We start from the raw sequence: 27,561 nt of genomic DNA on the forward strand, positions 1-27,561 counted from the left end.
TATTAACAACTCCAGAATAACATGATTTCACTGCAATCTGCCTTAAGACTTAACATTTCTGAAAGCTAAGAACACTGAGAATAAAAACAAGCAAATATATTCATCTGTTGAATCAGTGTCACATTTGTGATTTATATTTCATGCTAATCAGATCTGAATAATGACAGAAATTCCTAATTTAACAGTGGTTGATATTCTTCAAATAATTACTTTCATTAAACTTTACCTTCCTAGATGACTGATCACATTGCTAATCACGTCTAATGATAATGGCTTTCCATGTCATTGGAGGAATTTGTTACAGATGATTAATTAACTTTACAATGGGATTACGAATTAATTTACAAAGAATTTGTGAGGAATGTTTAGTGCTCTGAATTTGTCAGAGTGGGAGAAATGGATTCCCAAAGAACTACTTCTTAATTCATTTAGAATTACTCCACTGTCCATTGTTCTTCTATGTATACTTGTATACATTTAATAACAAAAGAACTAATTTACTTAACTATTCCAAATTTATACTTAATTAACTATAAGACCTATACCCAAAATTAAGTTCTAATGACTGTTTTAAGTTCTTCCCTTTGAAGTGTGGTTCTCCTTAAGTTCATCAAGATCGCGCATGGATAGGCTAGTTTCTCAAACGTGTAATATTCAGTTACACTGTTTGAGAACTTCTCAACTAGAGATATATGTTATTTTTCCAACCAATACCGCCTAACCTGAGTTTAAGAGCACTGCCATTCAGAAATCCCTTTTGCTTTCATTTGCATCATTTTCACAGGCCCACCTCACTTATGCAAATCTGTTTTTCCAAACACGAAAATGTTGAGGAGAAAAGTTCTAAAACAATGGCTTTCTATAGGATAATCTCAGCTTTAACTTCTTGTCTGTGTGGAGCAAGTATCCATTACATGCAAATTTTATATTTCGAATCAAGAAAATATAAAAAGGAAAGGATAAAAAGTATTAATTTTTCTTCAATTACAGGCAGCACCTGTATGTCCCTCACAGAAATTTTATTTTAAAAGTTCAGACAAAAATAAATAAATAAATAAATAAATAAATAAATGTTCAGACAACCAAGAAAAACACAAGAATAGACTCTATAAGAAAAAAAGGAAGAATGAGCGGAAATAGAAAAGGAATAATGATTTTCAAATATCCTACCTGGGCCAGAGTAAAATACTTTACCTGGTAGCAGGGAAACAAAACAGTCCAAGTCTTTGGCTTAAAAAAATGTATTAAGTACCTGATCCAAACACACACACTCTATGCACACACACGGATGCATGCAGACACAAACCCCACCACGACAGTGCACAGTTACTCTCCCCACCCAGCATCCATCTGCCCTTCTCAAGGGCACTTTTTTCTGACTTCTATGTGGGAGGCACCAGGACTTCTCACCAGCTCAGCCCTAGTATTTCAGTCACTCTCGGCTTCAGAGGTAGAGCATTTGACCCAGACCTACCCATCCCCCAGCCTCAGTGATTGGCTCCAGGAGCGAATCAGACCAGTCAGAGTCCATCCTAAGCATTTTGTTTGAATGACATGGAAAAAGCCCTCCCCTTTTCCCATCACACTTGACAGCAAAGTGTAGAGGATGGAACCAATGGCCATCAATTTGACTCCATGAGGGAGGGCCTGAAGATACCAGGGGACATTGCAGAGGCCTAAAGTACAGCCTGAATGGAAAGAAGAGAAACCACGTCCTGATGACAGCATGGGAAACTCTGTATCTAGCCATTTTTGAACACATGATCTACCTCTGAACTTTTCAATTATAAGAACCAAAACATTTCCCCTCTTTTATCATGCCAGTTGAAATTTGGTTGCTATTGTTTCGTTATTTGCAACTGATAAATCAAGAACCCGACATCCTAATGGCGACATGAGAAATATCCAGAAATTCAACTGCTCAACTGCCCTTATCAATCACACAACAGGTGCCTCCTTTTCCTTCCTATTTCTGATTCATTGCTCCCAGGGTCTCATTAATCCTATTAAGGGCACGTAACTTCAATATCATAACATGTAACTTAATCAATGTGGATCTGATGTATCAAATACATTTCATAGGTGTCATGTACAAAATTTGTTCATATGTAATTCTTAAATCCATAAACAAGCCTATGAAGAAAAGCTATTCTTATTATAGTTTATACTCTGTAGATTAAAAACTGAAGTTTAGAAAAGTTGACTTGACTCACAGCTAGTAAATGGTAAGGGCAAGGTCTTTTCATTATTCTTTTATTATCTTTATTTTCATTATGCTTTTCTCATCACTCTACACATAGTTTCTATCTTGAAAAGTATCATTGAGTATAAATGCAAGCAAGACATAAAGAAGCACTAAATTCCATCAAATTAAGAAATATAAGACTTTAAAAATAGTATAATCTTACCTAAATCAGTATCCTGGATTCCCATGTACAATTCAAGAAGAACATCAATCTTTTCAATTGCTTTTGTTTTTATTTCAGAGGGCTTTATCAAAGAAAAGAGAAATAAGATATTATTTTTACTTGAAACCTCCTGAATGTTAAGCCTAAGGATAAAAGAAAATCTGGCAAGGAGCCATTTCAGGGTTGTGTACATCAGCTCATTTGAATGGAAATAGATGTACAATGTGCTCTGTAACTCAATACAAATCAATACGGTAAATACTTATTTTTAGTGTCAGCTTTAAGTGCTACAGATTCAAAGAAGAAAAGTGAGAACACAGTCTCCAGGTAGCTAACAATCTAGAAGAGGAAACAAAAGTATGAAAATAGACAATAAGAAAAAATTTTAAAGGATATGAAGAGCCATCACAGACAAAGTAAGTTTAAATCTCTTAAGAGTCACTGAAGACTTGAGAAAAAGACTTAAAAACTGTGTTTTCATGGGGCAGCTGGGTGGCTCAGTTGTTGAGCTTCTGCCTTTGGCTCAGGTCATGCTCCTGGGGTCCTGGGATCAAGTCCTGCATCAGGATCCCTGCGGGGAGCCTGCCTCTCCCTCTGCCTGTGTCCCTGCCTCTCTCTGTGTGTCTATCATGAATAAATAAAGTGGTGGGAGATAAGCAGGAGAAGACAGTACAAATAGAAATATTGCAACAAGAGTGCCTGGCTCACCTACTTGGTGGAGCCTGGGGCTCTTACTCTCAGGCTTGTGAGTTTGAGCCCCACATTGGGCATAGAAATTACCTAAAAATAAAATCTTAAAAAAAAAAAATATCACAATTGATACACAAAGTCTATGTGAGGTCACAGAGTCTGATAAAGAGTATAGCCTGACAGGACTAGATCTTAAGGGGTCTTATGTGCCATGAAAAGGGCTTTGGCCTTCATCATGTAGATGAAGGGTCTCCAAACCTTTGAAGGGATCACCCTACTGGTAAAATATATCTGAACACATACTTTTATTACTTATTTTTTTAATTTTCATGTATCATTGATATAACTTTCTAGGCCCAAGACGGAGGGAGCCACACGTCCAAGGTGTCATGTTATCTAATTTTCTTCTCCCTGTAAATACTCTGCTTAATCAGAAACACAGTATAACCTAGTCAGTCAATATCCAAACATAAGCCAATTCTGGGACTTCTTACCCCAAACAAGATTCAGTATGTGGCCCCAGCCAATCAAAAAATTTCTATTTTTCTCTTACTTGTTCTTTAATCTTTATCCTGTCAAGTTTCTTGACTTCTACCTTTTGCAATTCTCTGAAAGGGGATTGTCCACTTCTTGAGTAAAGTTTGTTTGTATCATGTAAATTGTCTCCTTTAATGATTTTAATTCCAATAATATTTTATTATATTTTTATTTTTTGAAGTAAGTTCTCTGCCCAACATGGGGCTTGAACTCACAACCCTGAGATCAAGAATTGCATGCTCTATCGAATGAGCCAGCCAGGCACCCTTTCTTTAATCTTTTTTTAACAGTATGTGTCTTTCATAGATTACACACATCTATTACTATATTAATATATACATTATAAAAACATACAAAAATAGAAATGTTATAAGGATGAAACGATGAAACAATCATTTTGTTGTTATTTTTAATATTTTATTTATTTGAGAGACACAGCAGAGGGGGAGATAAAGGGACAAGCAGATTCCCTGCTGAGCTTGGAGCCCAACACGGGACTTGACCTCACAACCTTGAGCTCATGACTGGAGCAGAAATCAAGAGTCAGATGCTCAACCAACTGAGCCACTCACTTGCCCCAACCACCACTTTTAAGTAATCTTTGTGCATTAACGGTACCAAAATATTTCGTTCTTCCTAAAACAATTATTAAAGGTTTCAGTGATAAAACATGATTGGATACATTTTAATATTCTTTGAAAATCTTGGCTTAATGTTGGTAAAGTCTGGTTCTACATTCAGTTTATTTCAATACTTGTTTTTAAATGGCTTCCTAGCTGAAAAAAAAAATTACCCAAAGATGTGAAATAATCAACTATCGGTACGAATGTAGAATTCAGGATTAAACTGTAAGAAACTCATAATATTTTTAATACTGCTATATATAAATATATGTTGCTTTGTGTTCTCCAAACTTATTAGAAATATCCATTTTATTATGAATATCAATTTTTATTTCCTTGAGAACATTATTACAACTTTCTCATGTTCTTACTTATATGAACTAAGCCTTAAAAACAGTAACAGTTATGACATACCACTCTTGCCTTCTTTATGGTGTATTTTGGATGTACTGTGTCAAGCAACAGGCTCTTGATCCCATCACCTTTTCTCCACTCACATTCTGACTGCCTGGGTTCAGCTCTCATTTTCTGGTATTTGCAGAAGTTTTCTAATTTTTGTCTCTGCCTGCAATCTTCACCCTCTCAAATATACCCTGCTCAACAATCCATCCACTAGAATCCAAGGGATTTTTCTAAAATGTAAAATTATGTTGTTCTCCTCACAATTCTTAAATTGCTCCCGCATTCCCACAGACTTTTCACGTTCTGACCCTGGTCTCCTCACCCCCAGCAGGTCCCACCAGCACCCCACACTCAAATCCCAAGGTCCCCAAGCCCATTGTTGTTTCAAGCCTAGAACACTCTTTTCCCCATCTTTAACCAACTCAATCATTTCTTCAGGAAATATATTCCACCCCCCACGTCCCTCTCTCCCCATCCCTGACAGCAACTGATTAGCCCTCTTCTGTGACACTAAACCTATTCCCTGGTTTTCAATAGCTTCTTTCAACACCTCTCCCCCTCCCCCTCAAGGAGAAACAAGGTCTTTATTCATTTTTGTATCACCAGCCTGGACTGCACCTGTCTCAAGAAACACATACTGAATAATTTTATGAGGTATGCAGGTGAAATATCTTCCACAGTTTTCAGAATGTGTGCTGGGTTGCAAGGGGGGGGTGATTTGTTTCCAATCTATAAATCCTTTAGATGATAAGTCATTTGCACCAAATTTAATATAAGTACCAAACTAGCTTTTTCTTTTTATTACGAGCTACTTTCAATTACCCTATTTAATGAAACAGGCTATGCAAATAGGAATCGAATTTTAGATGTTTATCCTCAAATGAATCTTTCTTACTTCCCCAGATAGATCTTCAGCTGCTCTTTTTAATCCTGGCACCTTATGCATAGCAGGTGCTCAACACAAATGAATTATGTTAACTATTCGAAGGTGACCCCCCTTCTCTCCTCCCCAAGCAACATAGAGTTTTCCTGCTGCCTCTGCCTGCTTTGTAAGCAGTTTTAGGATCTGGCCTTTGTTCCTCACAGCCTAGACTGGAAAGCAGTTGTCATTCTCCTGGCTTTCCCTGCCAGCCTCCTCATTATTCTTCCATTCTCTTCCAGATTCCTTTCTTCCACTCCGGTTTGCTCATTCACATAATAAACACTTCCTGGTCTGCAGCAATATGCCTGCAAGTGTGCAGGACACTAGGAAAGTTAAAGACTCTGAATGACCAGATGTCACTGCCCTATCTCATTTGCAAAATGCTTCTGGTTCTCCCAGGTCTCTTCCTTGTCATTTGCATCCACATCAATCCTTGTACTCACTACCCAGTACCAAGGTACTAACTCAGAATCTTCCTCTGGATTCCCCTGAACCAACAACATCCTGAATGACTCGAACATTCAAAAGCACAACCTTGTCCTCATGGTTCCTTGAGTGTCTGCTCCAACAAACCACCCCCATGACTGACCTGGACATCATCACCCAGCAAGCTCTGGGATCCCATTCTGCGAACACAGCTTCCTAACTGTTCACCTGTCTCACTCTTCTGCTCTTCAAACACATGGGGAATCCTAGAACAATATGAACACACAACTAGCCCCCTGCCTGCAGGAGCTCCCCAGCCTCAGACACATGCCTGACCTCCCCTCTGCCTACAGGAGGACTTCATTATCTCTGTCTTCACTGGATGAGCAGACCACCACTTGCCACCTTGAGTCCTTATCCCTGCCTCTCTTCACCCCTGCTGTCCTCTCCTCCCTCCATTTCTCTCCTCTCCTTTCAGTATTTTTCACTCAAAGACTGACCGAGTCTATCAGCAAAACCCTACTCTTTGGGACATCTCTGTGGCTCAGCAGTTTAGCGCCTGCCTTTGGCCCAGGGTGTGATCCTGGAGACCCAGGATCGAGTCCCACATCAGGCTCCCTGCATGGAGCCTGCTTCTCCCTCTGCCTGTGTCTCTGCCTCTCTCTCTCTCTCTCTCTCTCTCTCTCTCTCTCTGTGTGTGTGTCTCTCATGAGTAAATGAATAAAGTCTTAAAAAAAAAGTTGAAGCTTAAAAAAAAAAACCACTCTTCTCAAGTTTAAATGCATCATTTATTAATTAATTCAGCAAAGATCTGAACTCCTTTGATGTGTCAGGTACTGTTCTAGGCGCTGGGGTAGCAGCAGTGAACAAAACATATGAGCAAAGGAACTAAACAGATAGGCAAGAAACAAAGATACAATGTGTCCTTTAGTGCTTAGGGCTCTAAAGATAACTAAGGGCAAGGAAGATTGGGCAGGAGGAGGGGTGATAGGAGTTGCTCTTCATGCAAGATACTCAAAGAAGGCCTTTTAGATAAGGTGATATGTGGACAGAAACATGAAGAAGTCAGGAGAGTAAGCCATGCCCATAAATGGGCAAGGCATTCAGGGAGAGGTGAGAGCAATACAGAGACCCTGACGTGTGATGCATCTGGAGTATATGAGGACAACCAGGAGACCCATGTGGCTGAAGCAGGGAGAGCCAGGAGGAGAGTGGTGGGAAACAAGAGCAGAGAAGAAGTACAGAGTCAAATCACATTGGTCAATCTGAGGGCTTTAGTTTTTATTCTAAGTGGCATGGAAAACCCCTAGAGAGTCTGGAACAGAAGAGGAACTACCTGTGTTTTGAATTCTGGCTGTTGTGCCGAGCAGAGAGGGAAAGAGGGCAAGGGTGAACATGGAAGACTGTTACAAGTGCCTTAATCCCAAAATCTATAAAGAATTTATTAAACTCAACACCAAAGAAAACATCCAATCATGAAATGGGCAAAAGACATGAAGAGAAATCTCACAGAGGAAGACATGGACATGGCCAACAAGCACATGAGAAAATGCTCTGCATCACTTGCCATCAGGGAAATACAAATCAAACCCACAATGAGATCCCACCTCACACCAGTGAGAATGGGGAAAATTAACAAGGCAGGAAACCACAAATGCTGGAGAGGATGTGGAGAAAGGGGAACCCTCTTACACTGTTGGTGGGAATGTGAACTGGTGCAGCCACTCTGGAAAACTGTGTGGAGGTTCCTCAAAGAGTTAAAAATAGACCTGCCCTACGACCCAGCAATTGCACTGTTGGGGATTTACCCCAAAGATACAGATGCAATGAAACGCCGGGACACCTGCACCCCGATGTTTCTATCAGCAATGGCCACAATAGCCAAATTGTGGAAGGAGCCTCGGTGTCCATCGAAAGATGAATGGATAAAGAAGATGTGGTTTATGTATACAATGGAATATTCCTCAGCAATTAGAAACGACAAATACCCACCATTTGCTTCGACGTGGATGGAACTGGAGGGTATTATGCTGAGTGAAGTAAGTCAATCGGAGAAGGACAAACAGTGTATGTTCTCATTCATTTGGGGAATATAAATAACAGTGAAAGGGAATATAAAGGAAGGGAGAAGAAATGTTGGGAAATATCAGGAAGGGAGACAGAACATAAAGACTCCTAACTCGGGGAAACGAACTAGGGGTGGTGGAAGGGGAGGAGGGAGGGGGGTGGAGGGGAATGGGTGACGGGCACTGAGGGGGACACTTGACGGGATGAGCACTGGGTGTTTTTCTGTATGTTGGTAAATTGAACACCAATAAAAATTAATTTAAAAAAAAAAGTGCCTTAATCCGAGCCAGCAGGGCCCTCTACTTGCCCACTGCTATACTGTATGTAGGAAATTGCACTGTGGCTGCTTTGTGTCAGGAAGAGAGTTTTTCCCTCTCAGAATCTTGATTCCCCTTCAGCCAAAGCAAAAGGTGACTGCTTCATAGGCTTGTGCCTGCAAGTGGGACCCTGCAGTGGCCATCAGGTCCCCCGTGGGGATTTCAGAGACACTGAAGGAGAAGCATCTTGTCTGCACAGCTCCAGATGGTTCTCCACCCCCTTCCTCCACTCATTGCCACCAGGGAGTTGCTGATCAGGGTCTACTCCAGTGGCCCAGGAGGAATGCAGGGCCGACAAACCAGAGCTGCACACCATGGCCCCTTCCCTTCACAAGCTCCGAGAGGGCCAGGGTGCCTGCCACTGGAGCCCTCTCACCACCAGGGGTCTCATTCTTCCTCTGAGGCTCTGGTGGAGGTGGGTATCCCCTGCCAGGGCCAGCACTTGATGTGAAGAATGAATTCAAATTCTACCTTGTATTAATACAAGGTAACTGCAATATTCAGAATAAGTTGTAGTTGCCCTGGGACAGAGTAGTAAGGGCACAGGTAGTGAGAAGTTGCTGGATTCTGGTCTATTAGGGAGGTAGATCCACCAGGGCTTGCTAATGGGAGGGACATGGGACATGAAAGAGAAGAGTCAAAGATGACTATAAAATGTTTTACCTGAAGAGACTAAAGTTCATGAATAATGATATTTATTAGTACGAATAATAATATTTAAGTTTTTAAGCCAGTCCAGATGTCTACAGACTCTAGCAAATGCTGCCTGCAAGTAGCTGAAGATGGCCATAGATGGCAATTTCTTCTCTTACACTTACTTTCTACATTTCCTTCTTAAATGTTCTCAATAATTTTCATACTGTTTAAGTAGGCAATGAATTAAAGTCCATGCTTTAATTAGAGTATGTGGTATTTTGTTTAACTTTGTGGCTTTACCTTTATTTCCAGCTCTAACGAACATGAATAGCCACACATTTCCAAGCAGAATGAGAATTAAAGGAACGTAACCTACCATTTCTTCCACGGTGGCAGGACCCTTTGATCTCAGGCGAAGTGTCCCTCTTTCGGTACCAATTTTTTCTGCTGATGACTTTCCAGGCTTTGACCTTGGTCCTATTTCTGTAAACAAACAACGGAGGGAGAAAGGTGTGTATATTCAGAAAGAATTTCAACAGACTGCTATAAAAGCAAACGTAGTTTCTATCATAAAACTATATACACAATTAGGGATCTGATGGGAGATACGCCTTCTTATACAATTTCCTAAACAAAATAAATTCACCTCCCATCATTATTCTTATATTCTACATATAGTGTGGCTACAAAAAGAAAACGGAAATATTTGAAGTGTACAGTTGGGAAAAACTGGAAGTTGTAAGGAATAAAAAATAAAACAGCTTTATTATAAGAAAAAAGGGGTCTAAGTAACAGAGGAGCAGAGGCAGAGGTTTAGCCAGACTTCATTAAGGTCATGAACAAGGAAGAGTCAAGTCTTGATGGAGGTGCTATTATTCGAGTACCCACCTTCTACATGATGCTCTATATACAGAATCTCAGTTAATACTCCTACCAACCCATGAGATGAGTTACAGCCCTCATTTTACAGAAAAGGAAACAGAATGCAGTAAGGAGCAGAGCTGGGGTTCAAACCCAGGTCTTGTGACCCCAAAGTGTAGATGCTTTCCCCAATGACATTCCACTACCACACCTCTTACAAGCACAAGGCATATATTCAGTGGTGTCATACTGAGAGAAGCAGGATTCTACAAAGGCTAGGAACAAGTTTCAAGGAAGGAATTCCCCTCGGAAGGCAGGCAAAAGAACAGTGAGCAAAAAATCCATGGAAAACCACTGCTTTCCTTAGGCTTGGTGTGTCTTATTTTTCTTTTGCTTTTCCTATGCACCAAGAGTCACTCCTTTCCCAATACCAAGCAGTAACATAAATGAGTGAAAGGGTAGGGTGGGGCCTGAGGATAACTCCAAGGTACATGCCCTCTCTAGGCCACTCCAATAACTTAACTGCCCTGTGGAAATGCGCGGCATAGCTGAATCAACTGGTTTGAAAAGAAACTAGATACTCAGAGTTCTCTGTGAATCTCCTCATTTTTAAGTTTTGTCAATTAAGCCAAACTCATAAAAACAACATACTGGCAAAAGTAAAAGATCTGTAGATCCAATTCTAGTCACAGGCTACCAATTTACAACTTTGCAAATATCCCGCGAGTACCTTTGGCTGAGGACTCTATATGGCAGCAGTTTGGGACAAGGGACAGAGGTGGGGGCAGGGAGAGGCCATACCAAGAACTGGAGATATCGGAGCTCCAATGAGGAACTACAGGACAGGCTGGTATATGCAAGTAGGTTGTGAGGTCTATACAATGCTCCCAAGACAGACATCAAGTGGACTGCAGAAATGGATTCTAATTGACGTAGAATCTAGAATAATTCCTATCAGCAAGTACTGTTTTGCTATTGGGAATCTACTACCTAGGTGATTAGGATTTTATATATTAATTTTAACCCACATCTTGGGACATGATCACTAAAACATAAAACAAGTCTTTTTCTGAGAATGAAATTAAAAATTATCATGCAATAAAGAGACCAGTTCTCCCAAGCAAAAGCCTATAAATGGTGGCTGAAGAAGCTAATGCTAATCATGGTGACCAGAGAGATCCTCCAAGACTAGAGCTTTATCAGCAAGTCTATAGCATTTGCCTTACCAGTCATACTGGCTCTGTCTGGGGGAAGAATGAATTAATGAATTCATACTGGCTCTGTCTGAGGGAAGAATGAATTAAAACTCTCAGCACAGAGTTTCCAAAAGAGTGCCCAAAGAGAAAGATGAAGTCAGTCTGTCATCAGCACCACCCAGCAACGTGTTCCCAGCTCTGAGTCACATACAGACCTAAAGTGCTCAAGATAGTCTCAGCCTTGGGCACCTGTGTGGTTCAGTCTGTTAAGCGTCTGCCTTCAGCTTGGGTCATGATTCCAGAGTCCTGGGACTAAGTGTTCAGGTCCCTACTAAGCAAGGATTTTGCTTCTCTCTCTCCCCACTCATTCATTCGTTCATTCATTCATTCTCTCTCTCTCTCTCTCTCCTCTTCTATCTCAAATAAATAACTAAAATCTTTAAAAAATAATAATAAAAAGGGGTGGCTCAGGTGTTTAGCCTGAAAGCTCAGCAGTTTAGCACTGCCTTCAGCCCAGGGTGTGATCCTGGAGACCCAGGATCGAGTCCCACGTTGGGCTCCCTGCATGGAGCCTGCTTCTCCCTCTGCCTGTGTCTCTGCCCCTCTCTCTCTCTCTCTCTCTGTGTGTGTCTCTCATGAGTAAATAAATAAAATCTTTAAAAAAATAATTTAATTTAAAAGTTTAAATTTTTTAAATAAAATAATAAATGACATTTTTAAAAATTAAAAATAATAAAATAAAATAATTTTTTAAAAATAAAATAAAAATGAAGCCTGGGTGGCTCAGTTAGTTAAGCATCTGCGTTTGGTTTAAGTCATGATCTTAGAGTCCTGGGGTCGAGTCCCACATCAGGCTCCTTGCTTAGTGAAGAGTCTGTTTTACCCTCTTCCTCTGCCTCTCTCCCCTAGTTGTTCTCTCTCTCACCCTCCGCCCCACCCCCACACTCTCTTATGCACAAATTAAATTTTCAAAAAGACAGTCTCAGCTTAATGATACTAACCTTCAAGATAAACAACCTCACACCTCCCACTCCATCTACCACACGTGTGTGCGCACACACACCCCAGTGTGATTTCACCAAGCAGCCTACTCAGTATAATCTGTCTTCCCATATAAATTTCCTACAGGACAGTAAATGCATTGCTCAGCTAACACATGTGTTTTGGTCTACCAGACATTTACATTTCTAATTGTAAAGTACTACACTAGCATTCTGACTTAACAAGTCTCTTAGAAGTTTAGTGAGTATGATATAACCCTAGAAAATGGAACAACCCTGGAGACAGCAAAAAAAAATTAAAAGTTTCTAAGATTTACAAAGCTAAAGACTCTGAAATGTGGGAACTTTATCAAGGGATTGTCATCCACGCTGGAGAAGTCAGCCAGCCTCCCTAGATGATGTCTCTATCTTACGTTGCTCTTACTTGCAACACTAGTAGCTAGAAGGGGAAAATTGTAGGTAGAATGGAAGATTTTTTTAATAAGCTTTATTTTTTAAAGCAATTGTAGGTTCACAGCAAAACTGCAGACAGATATCCCATATGCCTCCTGCCCCCACATATGTACAGCCTCCCCCATCATCATCATCCACCACCACAATGTAGATTTGTTACAATCAACAGACCTACACTGACACATCACTGCCTAAAGTCTATGGTTTACATTAGGGTTCACTCTTGGTGCTGTACATTCTGTGGATTTGGAAATTTTAATGACATATATCCACCATTACAGTAGCATACAGAGTAGTTTCACTGTCCTAAAAATCCTATGTGCTTCGCCAATTCACCCCAGATTTTTTTTTTTAAGTCATTATTTTTCAAACTGTTCTTCTCCATGAGAATAGTCATCTGAAAGCCAACCACTTGGTGGCACCAAAAGTTAAAATTTAAGTTCTGGCTTGACCAGGCCACCAGAAAGGCAGCCTTTCAGCTGAGGAAACAGAAGCCATGTTTCCCTATGATCCTATGATTCAGGGACCTAAATCAACCAGTTTATATATGAAAACAGGCAGGATGGTCCTGTTCACCCACTGGGGCCGGGGGAGGGGCGGAGGGGCGGTGGGGAGGACAAGTTCTGTGCTTCCGTGATGAATGTTTTAAATGTGGAGAATGTTTCTTATCTGGCCTACTTTTGGTTGTGCTGGCCCTAAGCATGTCTAACCAACCAGGCCAAGAGCCCTAAATCAGTCCCTTCACTTCCCATGAACAAGTTTATATGAGGCCTCTCTTGGGGCTGAGGAGAGGGATGCAGTTCATACACTGGACACTAGTAACCAGCCTGCAGCTAGCTGGAGTCACTAGATTCAGGGTTCCCCACTCCTGTGAAGCACACAGACCTGCACAGGTCTCATAGGACACCTGCAGCAGGTCTCATAGGACACAGGACACTCACAGCTTGTGTGTGCACAGCTGCTCCCACTGTTGAGTAGATGGCACCAAAAAGCAGTCACATTTGTTCCCAAGTTCTTTTTGTGGCAATTGTATCTGTTACTCTAATTATGTAATTTAATTTAAAAGTACATGCCCTGATGAAGTTAGTGTGAACCGAGGAGTTATTATGGCTAGGAAAAGTAGGTTAACTGCTTTGGAAAGATTCCATGAGGGCAAGATACAAAAAAAAAAAAAAATTAGGTGTGGGCAAGACAACACTAGATTAGGAAAAATATCTTTAAACATTCAGCATTTCACGTATCTAGTTTTTTAAAATGAAACAGAACCTATAAGCATGCATTAAGGTTGTAATTATATAGGACTTTACAGAACTCCAATTTGTGTCCTCCACTCAAAGAAAGGGGTTTTTACATTTAAAAAAAAAATAATAAGGAAGCCTGGGTAGCTCAGTGGCTGAGCATTTATTTGCCTTTGGCTTAGGTTGTGATCCCGGGATCCTGGGATCGAGTCCCACATTGGGCTCCTCACAGCAAGCCTGCTTCTCCCTCTGCCTATGTCTGTGCCTCTGTGTGTCTCTCATGAATAAATAAAATCTTTCTTAAAAAATAGTAAAAGAATACACAGGTTTTAAAATGAGATGTTTATATACACTTGTATCACTCTTTATGATACTTCATTTTAAGTGGTATTTTCAATAAACAGACCAACCTCCAGTCTCTGCTATACCATGAAGGTCAAGTGGAGAAAATGGGAAACAGAGAAGACAGAAAAAGGTCTGTCTCTAGTCCCACCCCCACCTCTAGAGAAATAAGAGGGGCTGACAGAAACCAAAGCCCTATTTTCAGAATGAACACATATAATATGGCTAGATCCCCAACTGAGAGAGTGACACAGTGGGGGAAATGAGCATTCTCCTCACTTCTAACAGCACAAAGTCTGTTCTGGTCCCATGAGGGCCCTCATTGGGTAGTAGAACAGGGATCATCCCTTTCCTGAGCAGACAGAGCCATGATTTCAACAGGAGGTGGGTATAGACAGACACAGCTACATCCAACACTTGCTCAGTGAACAAGACGGACTTCAGAATTCAGAAAACCTGAGTTTAAACCCAGCTCTGTTTGCAAATTGTATGAACTTGAAGAGAATAAACTCTCATCCATAAAATGTGAAAAACACCAAAATATGATGTTGTTTTAAACATTTACATGGCTCGTGTATAAAATGCGCTCGGCCCAGCAGCCTGGTTCATATCAAAGAATGCTTCTGCTGGCACATTTCAACGTGGAGAGAAGAAATCTGCTCCTTTCAAACTCCCCATCAGAAATATTTGCAATAGTTTTCCGAGAATGTTCAGAAATTTGTCACTTCAGATATAGAGGTCTCTTTTTGGCTCTATCTTTTCCTTGAAACTATGATTCCCACCTCCCCTACAACACACACACACACACACACACACACACACACACACACACACCTTCAGTTTACAGGAGGGTGGAGACATCACATGACCCTCCCACTGCTCTACTCAGATTCTCCAAAGTGGCTGAATTTAAACCCAAGCCCTCAGGGTAGCCATGTGGCTCAGTGGCTGAGCATCTGCCTTTAGCTCAGGTCGTGATCCTGGGGTCATGGAATCGAGTCCCTCATCAGGCTCCCTGCATGGAGCCTGCTTCTCCCTCTGCCTATGTCTCTGCCTCTCTCTGTGTATGTCTCTCATGAATAAATAAATAAAATCTTTAAAAAATAAATAAATAAACCCAACCCCTCATGGGGGCACTCAGCAGTGGAGACCCTCCATCACACTCATTGTCTTCTCAGACCCATCAGTCATTTGAGGATCACTGTGGTTCAGGAGAAGGGGGCCACTCCCAGCTTCAGGGATGGGAAACCTGATGGATTCCCTTCACCACAAGTGACTATTTCAGAGGTGGCCATGTGAGTGAAATTAGAATGAACCTAAGGACTTCTGCTAGAAATTCTGAGACAAGGACTCTCCTTTTCTGTTCTACACAGTCCCAATAGTTGCTGACCCCCATCTTGGGACACAGGGTCGAGCTAACCTTAACATGATATGTGAATAATGAAGCTGATGCCTCAGCAGCAGAGCAAAAAGAAAGAGTAAGAAACTGAGTCCTGATCACATTATACAAGCCCTACATGGAGTTTTGCTAATGCCAGCATCACTCAAGGACGCTTGATTCAGAAGATTCCTTTTCTGTGCAAGCCAGTTTGGTAAGGTCTTCTACAGTCTCCAACTACAAGACATCTCACAACACAGAATTTTGTTTAAGCAGTGAAGCGATTTCTATAGAGGCCTTCCAGTGCTTGGACACACACGAATGGAACTGTCTCTAAACACCACTCAAACACTCCCTACCCTACGTCTAGCCCCCAAGACACACACACACACACACACACACAAACACACAAACACACAAACACACACTTCTCAGAACAGCTGACCTAAAACCTAGCTTGTGCCCCAGGATCTAAAATGTTAACTGCACATTTCTTCTTTTCCACATGCCCTTCCTCTCACCAACATCTCTCAGATGCCTTTAGAATAGCCATGAGTTTTTGTTTGTTTGTTTGTTTGTTTGTTTGTTTGTTTTTAATTCAGCTGGTAGGATGTTGGGGCAGATAAAAAGAAAGAAGTGGATGCCACATGTACAAGGCGTCAGTTGTCCTTTGGATCAAAAGGGCTGGCAACACGCGAACCAACCCCACAAAACACACACATAAGCAGCTGCTCTTAACTGTTCCTTTGATGAGACTGAACGGTGCATGACATTTATGGGAAATGGAGTAACTGTGACCCAAATCTTGTTCTTCAGTTAAGATGTCATTGCAGAAAAACTCAGCCATTTTTATGACTCCTTGAAATCACAGGCAAAAGTTAATGTGCACCTCTGGGAAGAAGGTCTGTAGCTTTAATCCAGAGGAGACTGTGTTACAAAAAAGATTATGAACCTCGGGATGCCTATATGAAAGCAAAAATGTTTTAAGTACTGGCTAAAATAGTTTTACCCTTTCATAAACTTATTTTATATTAAAAATAAATAAATAAATAAAATAAAAATAAACTTATTTTATTCCACAGTATGATTTTATCATAAGAGTTCAAGAAATCAAGAGTCATTGTTCACTTGTATTATTAGTTTATTGTTACATATTTTTATATCAGCCTTCAAAAAGGTATGAAAAGTACTTACAAAAACAATCTTAAAGAGGTGATACAATGGAATTATACCTATCTCTAACACAGAACCATTTATAATATTAAAGAAAACTGCTTAAAATGAGAATAATAGTATAGGTAAAAACTATAAAGCCACTAAAAGTAGATGATTCAGTTTCTCTACTTCCTAGCCTAGAAACGCTAGCCTCTTTTTATAAATAATTATTTTCTGGTTATGAAAGTGAGTATGTTCATTTTATATTGAAAATGCAAAAAAAAAAAAAAAGTGTCACCTGGGTGGCTCAGGGGTTGAGCTTTTGCCTTTGGCTCAGGGCATGATCCCAGAGTCCTGGGATTGAGTCCCACATCGCACTCCCTGTGAGGAGCCTGCTTCTCCCTCTGCCTGTGTCTCTGCCTCTCTCTCTCTGTCCCTCATGAACAAATAAATAAAATCTTTAAAGAATACATAAATTAAAAAAAGAATACAAAAATAAAATAAAATAAAAATAAATTAAAAATAAAAATGCAAAAAAATACAGGAAGCCTAGAGAAAAAACTCACTCATAACTCACCTAAACAACTATTAAATTTCAGTATACCTACACCATAAGTCATTTTTTTTCTACATTTAAAAGATTGTTTTTACAGAAATGGGGTATTACCACACGTTGTGTGGTAATAATCTGCCTTTTCACTTCATATGCCATCTTCCATACACAAAAGGAATAATCTCTTACCACAGTTTTGAGCACAATGTGTTAGACCCATTTTCCTATAATTATATGACAACTCCCATTGTACACTCAGGCAAAATATGTGTTATTGACATAATTGCTGTTTTTCTAATAAGTTATATTATGTTCATCCTACTGAGCCATATTAGGGAAGCCACTTATATATTGTAGCATCATTTTTGCCCCCCTTCCTCCTACACTGCTATTACAAAGCTTAAGAATAGTTGAAAACTGTTACCCGTCTTCTATTCACGGTTGTCACTAATTCCAAATGCTCCTGAAACATTATAGTTCTAAGAAACCAATCACTGCCTTAAGGTAAGCGTCTTGGGAAACATAGATTACAAAATTCTTAGTCTTACAGATTATAGCTCCACTTTTCTCACCTAATTAAAAACGTCAGCCTTTAATAAATTTTCTTTTTAACGACACTTTCTCAACTAGAATAGGAAAAGAGTGCATGTGTAGCCTGGGTCTTTATTCGGCTGGGGTTTTACACTGAAGACACATTTATCAATTACAGTCAGTATTCATCTAACACACCTGCCACACTCCACAAAAAAGAACTTCACTCTTCATTTATCTCCTCCCACAGGATCTTTGTGGTAAATGCCACACCGGCATCTAGCTGGATAGAAGGGCTGAGCAAACTGGGACATTAAAAGATGACAAAGTGGCACGTTCTACCCCCAAAATTCATCATTGTGAACACTTTAAACCTTTGCCAAAAAATACATGAGAGTCACCTGGGTGGCTCAGCGGTTGAGCACCTGCCTTCGGCCCAGGGTGTGATCCTGGGGACCCAGGATCGAGTCCCACGTTGGGCTCCCTGCAGGGAGCCAGCTTCTCCCTCTGCCTGTGTCTCTGCCTCTCTCTGTGTGTGTCTCTCATGAATAAATAAATAAAATCTTTTTTAAAAATACATGAAAGAGAGTGCCACTGTCAGACAAAATATCTAGAACTGAACATCTCTCCCTGACTATCCCACAAACAATTTCTACATCTAAACCGCCTCGTTTCTAATCACTCTTCTCATAGAGGCTCCAAGGATAGACATCTTGGGAGTGACATTTGCTTTTTCTGAACTTTCCCTTCTCTCTTCTCCTTTGAGCATCAGTCCACCCCCTAACCACCATTTCTGCCTTGGCAATATTACTCAGGCTTTTTTCTCTACTTCAAATGCCTGCGGCGGCCCCCGACCCCAGCCCTTCTGACTCACTCAGGTATGGCTACAGCAGCCTCCTACAGTTTCTCCTCTATAAAATACGGCCACGTTGTATTTCCAGGCTTAGTTCCCCCAAATCTATTTTATCATGTCATCCTTCAATTATAATACCTCAATGACTCCATATTATCCTCAAAAACAAGCTCAGAGGGGCACCTGGGTGGCTCAGCAGTTGAGTATCTGCCTTGGGTTCAAGTCATGATCCCAGAGTCCTGGGATCAAGACCCACAGGGGCTCCCCACAGGGAGCCTGCTTCTGCCTCTGCCTGTGTCTCTGCCTCTCTCATGAATAACTAAATAAAATCTTTAAAAACAAACAAACAAGCTCAGATTCCCCGACCTAGTTTTCGGAGCTCTTCTTAGAAGAGCCCAACCATCCCATCCCCCCACACCAACCTCCCCTCTAGCAGCCCTCAGTCTGTTTATAGCTTAGAGTCTCCCATGATTTGTCTCCCTCCTGTTTTCATCAGGAGGGCACTTGAAGTGATAAGTGCTGGGTGTTGTATGCAACTGATGAATCACTGGATTCTACCTCTGAAACTAATAATACAGTATTTGTTAATTAAATTGAGTTTAAATTTAAAAATCCAAAACAAAAAAGAAGAACCCAGAAACTGCTTTTGCGACCTGATTTGCTGCAATTCCTACAAGCCTGGGCTCTTCACTGTCCTGAACACTTTCCGTCAAAAACCCTCCTTATCTGTACTTTTCTTTCCACCTGCTAAGCTCAAGTTCAAATGCAATCTTCTCTAGGAAATTTTCTCACCTAGTCCAGCTTACTCATCTTTCCCTTCTCTGAACACCAATTTAAATTTCTGAAATGAATTTAAAAATTTAATCCATAATTCTGGGTATAAGAAATGTCAGGTTGAACCAGACTTGGAGCCCCCTACTCCAGAAGCTTGGTGAGAAACTAACTCTTAGTTTTCTAGGTAAGGCTGTCTTCCCCTCTGAGGATCAAGAGGGCTAATGTGCTCAGTCCAACACAAACTCTACCCTGAAACTCTATTGTCCAAGTCAGTGGGTCCACTTGCAGCCCAAGCCCAGGATACAGGGTGTATTGCAAGGCCACAGTTCTTAAGATTCTAATACCCTATGCAACTCCTTCAAGTGTCCTGTCACTTCTCATGGTGAGTGGCATGGAAATAGCATACTGGTCCCTGATTCTATTGGGACCTACCAAAAACCATGGCTTTCTCTTTGGGGGAAGTTCTTCCCAATCTTAACATTTCTCCCAGCCCCCATCACTCTCTAAGCTTTAGAACCTTCACAGTCACGGACGAGTCAGCTCTCAGCTGAACTGCACCTTGTTTGCATCCATATCACAGCACATGTCACAGTTCATGCTGTATTCTAGAGAGGCAGTAACATTCACTGGGAAGAACACAAGCCTCAGGAGCGAACAGGAATGAGGTACTGTACTTGCACTTCCCGTCCACCACTGGGTGACCTCAGTAAGGCATTTAACTGCCCAAAGTTTCAGTTTACTTATCTGAAAAACCCTCTCAGGAATGGCATGCGGATTAAACCAGGCCATAAGAGTAGTCCCATTAGGAATGACTTTCATTTGCGTAGCACTACATGGCAAGCACTATTTTATGTGCTTTACATACATTAACTCATTTCATCCTCACAGTACTTTATGGATAAGTAAACAGAAACAGAGGGAGTAAGTGGCCCAAAAATCACATAGGTAATAAGCAGCAAAGACAGGAATTACACCCAAGCAATTTGTCTCAGAGTCTATGTTCTTTATTGCTTCTTAGAAGCATTCAGTAAATGGTAGCTATTACTACCATTAATAGAATTATTTGATTCTTAATGTATCCACCTCCTCATATAAATTGCAAGCTCCTTGAGGACAGCAAACATACGGACTTGTCCAATAATAATTGTTAGAGAGCTGGCTCTGAAAGTTCACTGCATGTGTTAGAAGCCTGCCTCCATCATGGACACACTAGCTGGCCCTATAAACCTTGAACAAATCGCTTAATCTTTTAGCATGGTTGAAAGGATTAAGTGATTTGCTACTTAGAAAGTACTTAGAAAAGTGAATGGCAGGCAGTTACTATAAAGATATATGGATATATCTCATTATTTGATATGAGATGTAATATCATCTGTCTTTCCAAGATCTGGAACCATACCAGAGTTCCCAAAAAAAACTTGCTAACCAACTCACCTGCATTGCTTTCTATGTTTCATGTGGGTTTGTCTTGGGTTTTTTTGTTTGTTTGTTTGTTTGTTTGTTTGTTTAATATTTGTTTATTTGAGGAGTGAAAGCACGAGCAGGGAGAGGAACAAAGGGAGAAGCAGACTCCCTACTGAACAGGGAGCCCAATTTGGGGGTGGGGGGTGTGCTCAATCCCAGGACCCTGGGATCATGACCTAAACCCAAGGCAGATGCTTAATCATCTGAGCCCACCCAGAAGACAAAAGGTTTTTATTGTTTCTAAAATTACTCCTTACAGGAAGGCTATACCTTCATCATAATAATAATACTTTTATTGAACACTTACTATGTGTCAGGAACTATGACTTTTTTCGTGTGTTTAATCATTTAATCCTCAATGTGATAAATATTATTCATTATCTTCACTTTTTATATGAGGAAACCAAGCTACAGAAAGCATAATTCATCTAATGCCACATTATCACACAGCCCATATATGACAGTCTGTATACTTAACTACTTGGCCTTTCTTCATCTGTAGTAACTTCTATCCTATTCCCCAGTATATTTTGTAGAATTAGGTATACATGAAAAGGCACCAAAAGCATTTGTTGGTTGAAACTTTCTCACTAGAAATAGCATGAAAAATAGACTTTTCAAATACTTAAAAAAAAAAACTTTCTATCTAAAAAGTCGTCTAAAACTTAAAAGCCAAAGTTTCTCTCTTAATATCAAATAGACTTAGTCTTTGAAAATGAGTACATCAGTGAAGCTGAATCAAGAGATGAGGTCCGAGTTTTCCAGCTGTGAATGACTCAAAGGACTCAGACGTACTTCACATACTGAACATCCTATTCTGATAGACACATAGCACAGAAATGAAGCCTCTAAAAGAAGACATAGCCCAGAGATCTATTACAAAATCTAGCCCCAAAATAAAGACTATCAATGCTTTAGGAGGTAAACTTTTTCTTTCAACTCCCTGATTTTGGAAACTATTTACAAAAACATTTCAGGCCCCCTTCTACGAACATCTTTCCATAAAGGGCAACAATTACAAATTCAAGAACTTCTCCGGGATAAATACAAACTCATCCAAGGAAAACAATCTAAGTTTTACAGATTTAACAGTTATTTTTCTGCATTAAAAGGCATCACAGGAAACGAATCAGTTGAACTAGTCTGGTCGTAGAGCCAGTTAAGAAGAGTAGGCTTTCATAGCCTTGGGAAAGTCTGGTTTACAGGGCAAACCCTGCAGGGTTGAGCTCATTGTGGAGACATGTTCCTTTTCATTGGCAAAAAGGGAAAGGAAGTGAGCCATGCCCTAAAAAAATACCACCAGAGACATTCCACCCGATACTTGATAAGGACTGGGAAGGCTGCCATCAACTCATGGCTAAAAGGAGGAGAATTTGGATCAGAAAGCAACTGACCAAGAGAAACCATGTTAGGTATGGGAAAGATTTCTCAAACTACAAATTTTTAACAAGGGAACCATTTAAACTAGCAGCTTCCAATTTTTTATTTTTTGCTATGACCCACAGTGAGAAATACACACATATCATAACACAATTATACACACACATATACATATATATACCTGAGACACAAATATACAAAAATGCATGTAACTGATATGTACAATATAACCCATCCTTACTAGGCACAAAGCACCATGAAGTTTTTGATTCTATTCTACTCCCTGTTCTAAACACACTGGATGAAAATAGTGTGAGACCCACTAGATGAAAAATAGTGAGACCCACTAGATGAAAAATAGTGACTTAAACTCTGATCAACACAGGAGAATTTGAGGTTATGTTTTAAAGAAGCCACTATTTCTCCCTCAGAAAAAGGAGCACCTGCTCTTGTGACAAGTAATGGGTTCTTGAATGCTTTGGAAAAGGCCATCCAGAGTCGGTCTCTTCCATATCTGGCCTTTCCTTGCTTTGCTGGCTCCTCCTCTTTCTACTCCCTAAATGCTGGGCTCCCCCTACAGCTCTCTGTTTGGTCTTTTTCTTACCACTCTCAGTGATCAGATTTCCACAGCTTCAAATTACTCATAAATCCCATTCCCTAGGCTCCCGTTCTCAACACGTGTCTACCTCTTACACATTGCCAGCTGAGTTCTCCCACAGGTTTCAAACTTATCAGGCCTAAAATCATACTGTAAGTACAGTCTTTCTTCTCTAAGTCCTTACCCAAATATATTTCTCTTCCTATTTTCCTCATGTTAAAGAAAGGCACTACATTCCATTTCTCATGCAAAGCCACAAATCTGTGGGTCATCATTTGCAATCTTTTTTCTTTTACCTCTACATTCAATGAGTTTCCAGTTCTACCTTCTTAATATACAGTGGTATGCAGGTAAATGTTTAACCATCAGCTCTCCAGGCTAAAAAATAAAATCCAAACTTGCACCACAGCCATTTTCAAGCCACCAACTTGATGTCACTAACACGGAGTTTGGGAGAGATGTACACAAGTGGCTCCAGCACACCGCTGTCTAGTCCTTAGAACTATTTCTCACCTCCATACCTACCAGAACTGCCTTCATCCAGGATTTCATCTTCTCTCTCCTTAACCTATACAACATAATCTTCATGGTATTCCTTGACCACACTAGCTTATAAATCACCACCCCCATTTGATACAGTCTCCAAACTGTCTAAAAGCCATGTCTCATCATGTTACTCCCCTGCTTAAGCCCCTTCATTGCCCACTCTTTATCTTCACATAGAAGGCTCTTGATAATGTGGTCTCTACTGACCCTTGAGAACTTTCATCTCTTGCCACACAACCACCTAGAACCTCCATTCCAATCATACAGACATACATGGTATTCCCAAACATAGGATACTGCTCTATACCTCTACATCTTTGCTTATTCTATTTCTACTCCCTAGGACAATCTTCCCTAATTTGTTCACAGATTACATCTTGTTTTAAGATTCAGCTCAAATTTTTTATCCAGGAAGCTTTTCCTCAACTCCTTAGGTAGACTTGATATCACCCATTTTTATGCCTCTAGTATATGTTAGCACCTCTAACTCTCTTTGTTGAATTCATCTCCTCCCACTAGATAGGAACTTCCTGAAGGCAAGAACAATATCTTATTCATGTGATATACCAAGCAGGTAGTATGGTGATGGAATTCAGTGGATGCTCAAGAAACTATTATTATCTCAACAACTCATAGTACACAGCATGTACTAACTGCTCAAATACCTGCTGAATGAAAACATCAGTATGTTCCTGCCATCTACCCAAGACCAAAGGACAGCTAAGATATTCCACCAATACCTTCTAGATTATTAGGGCACTCATATTGTCTCAAAGAATTTGCACTGTAATTTTTCTTTAAGCCTATTGGCTTCTGTGTTACTTTCCTAGAGCTGTCACAAAGGACCACTCAGCTTAAACAAAAGACATCTATTTCCTCAGTTCTGAGGAAGTTGGAGATCAGGCCATTACCAGGATTGCTTTCTCCTAAGACCTCTCTTCTTGATCTATAGAGGTCTTCATGGTCACATGGCATTCTCCTGCTATGTGTATTTGTGTCCCAATTTTCTCCTCTTAGATCAGTCACATTGGCTCAGGGCCCACCCTAATGATCTCATTTTAACTTAACTGCCTTCTTAAAGACCTTATCTCCAAATACAGTCACATTCTGAGCTAATGGAGATTAGGACAGCAACACATGAATTTTAGAGGGACACAATTCAGCCAATAACAGCCTTCTGCTAAACTGTGAGCTCCTCAAAAGGCAGGGGCTGTAGCTTAGTCTTCTTTCTTAGTATCTACCATACCTAATGGAGTACCTCGAACACGGAAGATTCTCAATGAATTATTTGTGGGAGACATAAATGAAGGACCTTCTCAGAAGTATAGTCCAAATCTGGATTGCTGTCCTTTCCAAATCTAGTGGCCAGCACCATGAAGAATGTGGCTTTTACTCTTTCCCTTAAAGAAAGCTTGATGCAGCCTGGCTGGCCCAGTCAATAGAACATGCAACTCTTGATCTCAGAGTTGTAAGTTCAAGTCCCACGTTGGATGTAGTGACTACTTAAAAATCTTTATTTAAAAAAAAAAAAAAAAAAAGCTCTATGCTATCATGAGCTCTAGAGTACACTGCCAAACTGCCATTTACACAGCACCCAACACCAATAGACTGACAGTATCATGCATGGATAGAATCAGATTCAAAGTCAAGATAAAACCAGGGATTCCTGGGTGGCTCAGCAGTTTGGCACCTGCCTTCGGCCCAAGGTATGATCCTGGAGTCCCAGGATCGAGTCCCATCGTTGGGCTCCTTGCATGGGGCCTGCTTCTCCCTCTGCCTATGTCTCTGCCTCTTTCTCTCTCTCTCTCTCTCTCTCTCTCTCTCTCTGTGTGTGTGTGGGGCGGGGGGGTCATGAATAAAATCTTAAAAAAAAATAAAAGTCAAGATAAAACCAGCTAATGGCAAAACGGATATCTGCTACTTTTTTCCCTATCCAAAAGGAAACTTCTCCCTCACTGTTCTGCAGGATTTGGGTGGGCCTATTAACCATGTAGCCTGTCTCCCCACTATCAAGATGGGACATAACCTAATGTTTCCCCCGCTCTCCCAGGAATTTGAATCCTGAGTGGAGTAACATGAAGATAGGAAATAACTAGAGAGAGTTAATTAGGCCAGTTCCATGAGAGGTGTCTGGTTCATACATACCTGAAATGGCCTTAGTTCCTGACCTTCCCAAGGCATTACTGACACAGTCTTTTTTTCTGAGACCTACTTGATAGTCTTCCCCCCCCCCCAAAAAAAAGCCTTTTCATTAAACTAGAAAGTGTCTATTCTATGGTTCTCAAAGAATATTGGCACATATAATGGCCCCTAGAAGTGGGATGTGAATATTGGTGGACCTAAAATATGAAAATGGGAGCAGGCTATAAAGATTTCCTTATCCATGGCTGAAAGTTGTGTTCATCATCCTTGTTATACCATTGCAAAGTAACCAACTACACTCCTTCTTGCATTTTAGTACACAGTCTACATGACTCCCCGCAGGGTAAATCTTTAGGGAAGTTGGTAAGGAAATGTCAAAATACTAGACTGTATGGCTATTTCAACAGCTTTTAGTAAAATCCTAGAAATGACTTCATTTCAGCATAGGTGGCCTGATTGCAGAAATCAGAACATTCTGCTTCACCTATATTGACCCTTTTCTCCTAGGAACCCAAGACAACAAAGTCAGATAATTATGAAGGACTATGAATTTGAATCAATTCATCAATGACAATGCTAAAAGACATAGGAAAGAAGGAAACAGCAAAACATGAGATTAGAACAAAGAGATCTGGGGGAAATTAGATCCCTATTTCTAAGAGAAATCCCCAAGCGATGGCCCAAAATCAAGTATCAACCCAGAGTGGAAAATGCATATAGTCCAGCAGATTTAAGTTATGTTAAGCTGTCATAGGAACTTTAGAAGATAACAACTTATCATTGCTCCAAAATCAATTTCCACATATCCTAACCCATAGCACCACCAGAATTTGGGATGCTAACGTAATAGACACCCACTAGGAAAATCCTACCCAGTGTCCTTCTCAAATGTGTACAGAGAATTCACATGAGGCAACAAGGAGCAGGTTCAAAAGCAGCCAGGCACATAAGGCAGTGCAGTACACCAGCCAGTTACACATGTGTCTTGGGTACTGAAGGAAAAAAATCCAAACACAGAGCAATAATAGCTAAATGCAATGAAATCTGTAACATCCAAGACTAACAACAACCAAGCATCCAAGTTAAAGTGTATCGCAACTTTCTATAAAGATACAGGGACAGGGGGAATCCCTGGGTAGCTCAGCAGTTTAGCGCCAGCCTTCCGCCCAGGGCGTGATCCTGGGGACCAGGGATCGAGTCCCACGTCGGGCTCCCTGCATGGAGCCTGCTCCTCCCTCTGCCTGTGTCTGTGTGTGTGTGTGTGTGTGTGTGTCTATGTCTCTCATGAATCAATAAATCTTAAAAAAAAAATACAGGGACAATAGGTAAAAATAGGAAAAAGTTAACTCTGAAAAACAGATTATGTGGTGGTGATCTAAGGTGGAAAAATACTATACCCCTTGAGTTGTACTGAGAGAATGACTGATTTACAAAGAGTCTAAATCAAATAAAAATATCTCAAACTGCTTACATCCTATCCATTTATACGTTATAATACCCAGGGAGTTGGTTAGCAAACGAAGCCACTTCAAAAGGAATGCTGGATAGAAACCTGAGTGCTGCCCAGCTTCTTCTGTGATGGGTGAGCTCGGAAGCTGGGTTGTACACCATTCAGAATCACAGCATCTAGTATCGCTTCCTAGAATGAACGGTCCCTCCAGGAGCAGCAGTGGCATAAGGCATTCTTCCTCCCCCTTTCCTCATGCCACCCAGTATTTTGTTTTGGGTTTTTTAAATTCCAATATAGTTAACATACAGTGTTACATTAGCTCCAGGTGTGCATGTAGTGATTCAACAATTCTACACATTGCTCAGTTCATTCTTTTCTCACATCTTCTATTGAACTCTTTCTCCCACAAGTAATATAACCTACACTGTATTTCTATAAATGGCACAGAAATCACTTGGAAGCACAGAAGAATTTCCATTTCCATATGGCTAGTATCTGTCGCTTACTTGCTAAGAGAGGGGAAATGTAATTCCCCAGATCCATTGCATTCCCCCACCATTTTTATTAACTGCCCTGAGAAAACATCCATTAGAGAGCAATTGTAAGGAGTATTTATGT

At 40.5% G+C, this 27,561-nt stretch overlaps 1 protein-coding gene across 1 annotated transcript in view; it reads right to left on the minus strand.

Annotated features, from left to right (window-relative positions):
• The window catches only part of GIPC2 (GIPC PDZ domain containing family member 2), an 88,419-nt gene that overhangs the window by 13,498 nt on the left and 47,360 nt on the right, over positions 1-27,561 (minus strand). Inside the window, exons 4-5 of the mRNA XM_072754789.1 lie at positions 9,405-9,511; positions 2,409-2,490 (exon numbers count right to left, since the gene is read on the minus strand). Coding sequence (XP_072610890.1) covers positions 2,409-2,490; positions 9,405-9,511 — 189 coding nt within the window. The remainder of the gene's footprint in view (positions 1-2,408; positions 2,491-9,404; positions 9,512-27,561) is intronic.

This window comes from Vulpes vulpes, chromosome 3, assembly GCF_048418805.1.
Source record: "Vulpes vulpes isolate BD-2025 chromosome 3, VulVul3, whole genome shotgun sequence".
In the NCBI taxonomy this organism is placed as follows: domain Eukaryota; kingdom Metazoa; phylum Chordata; class Mammalia; order Carnivora; family Canidae; genus Vulpes; species Vulpes vulpes.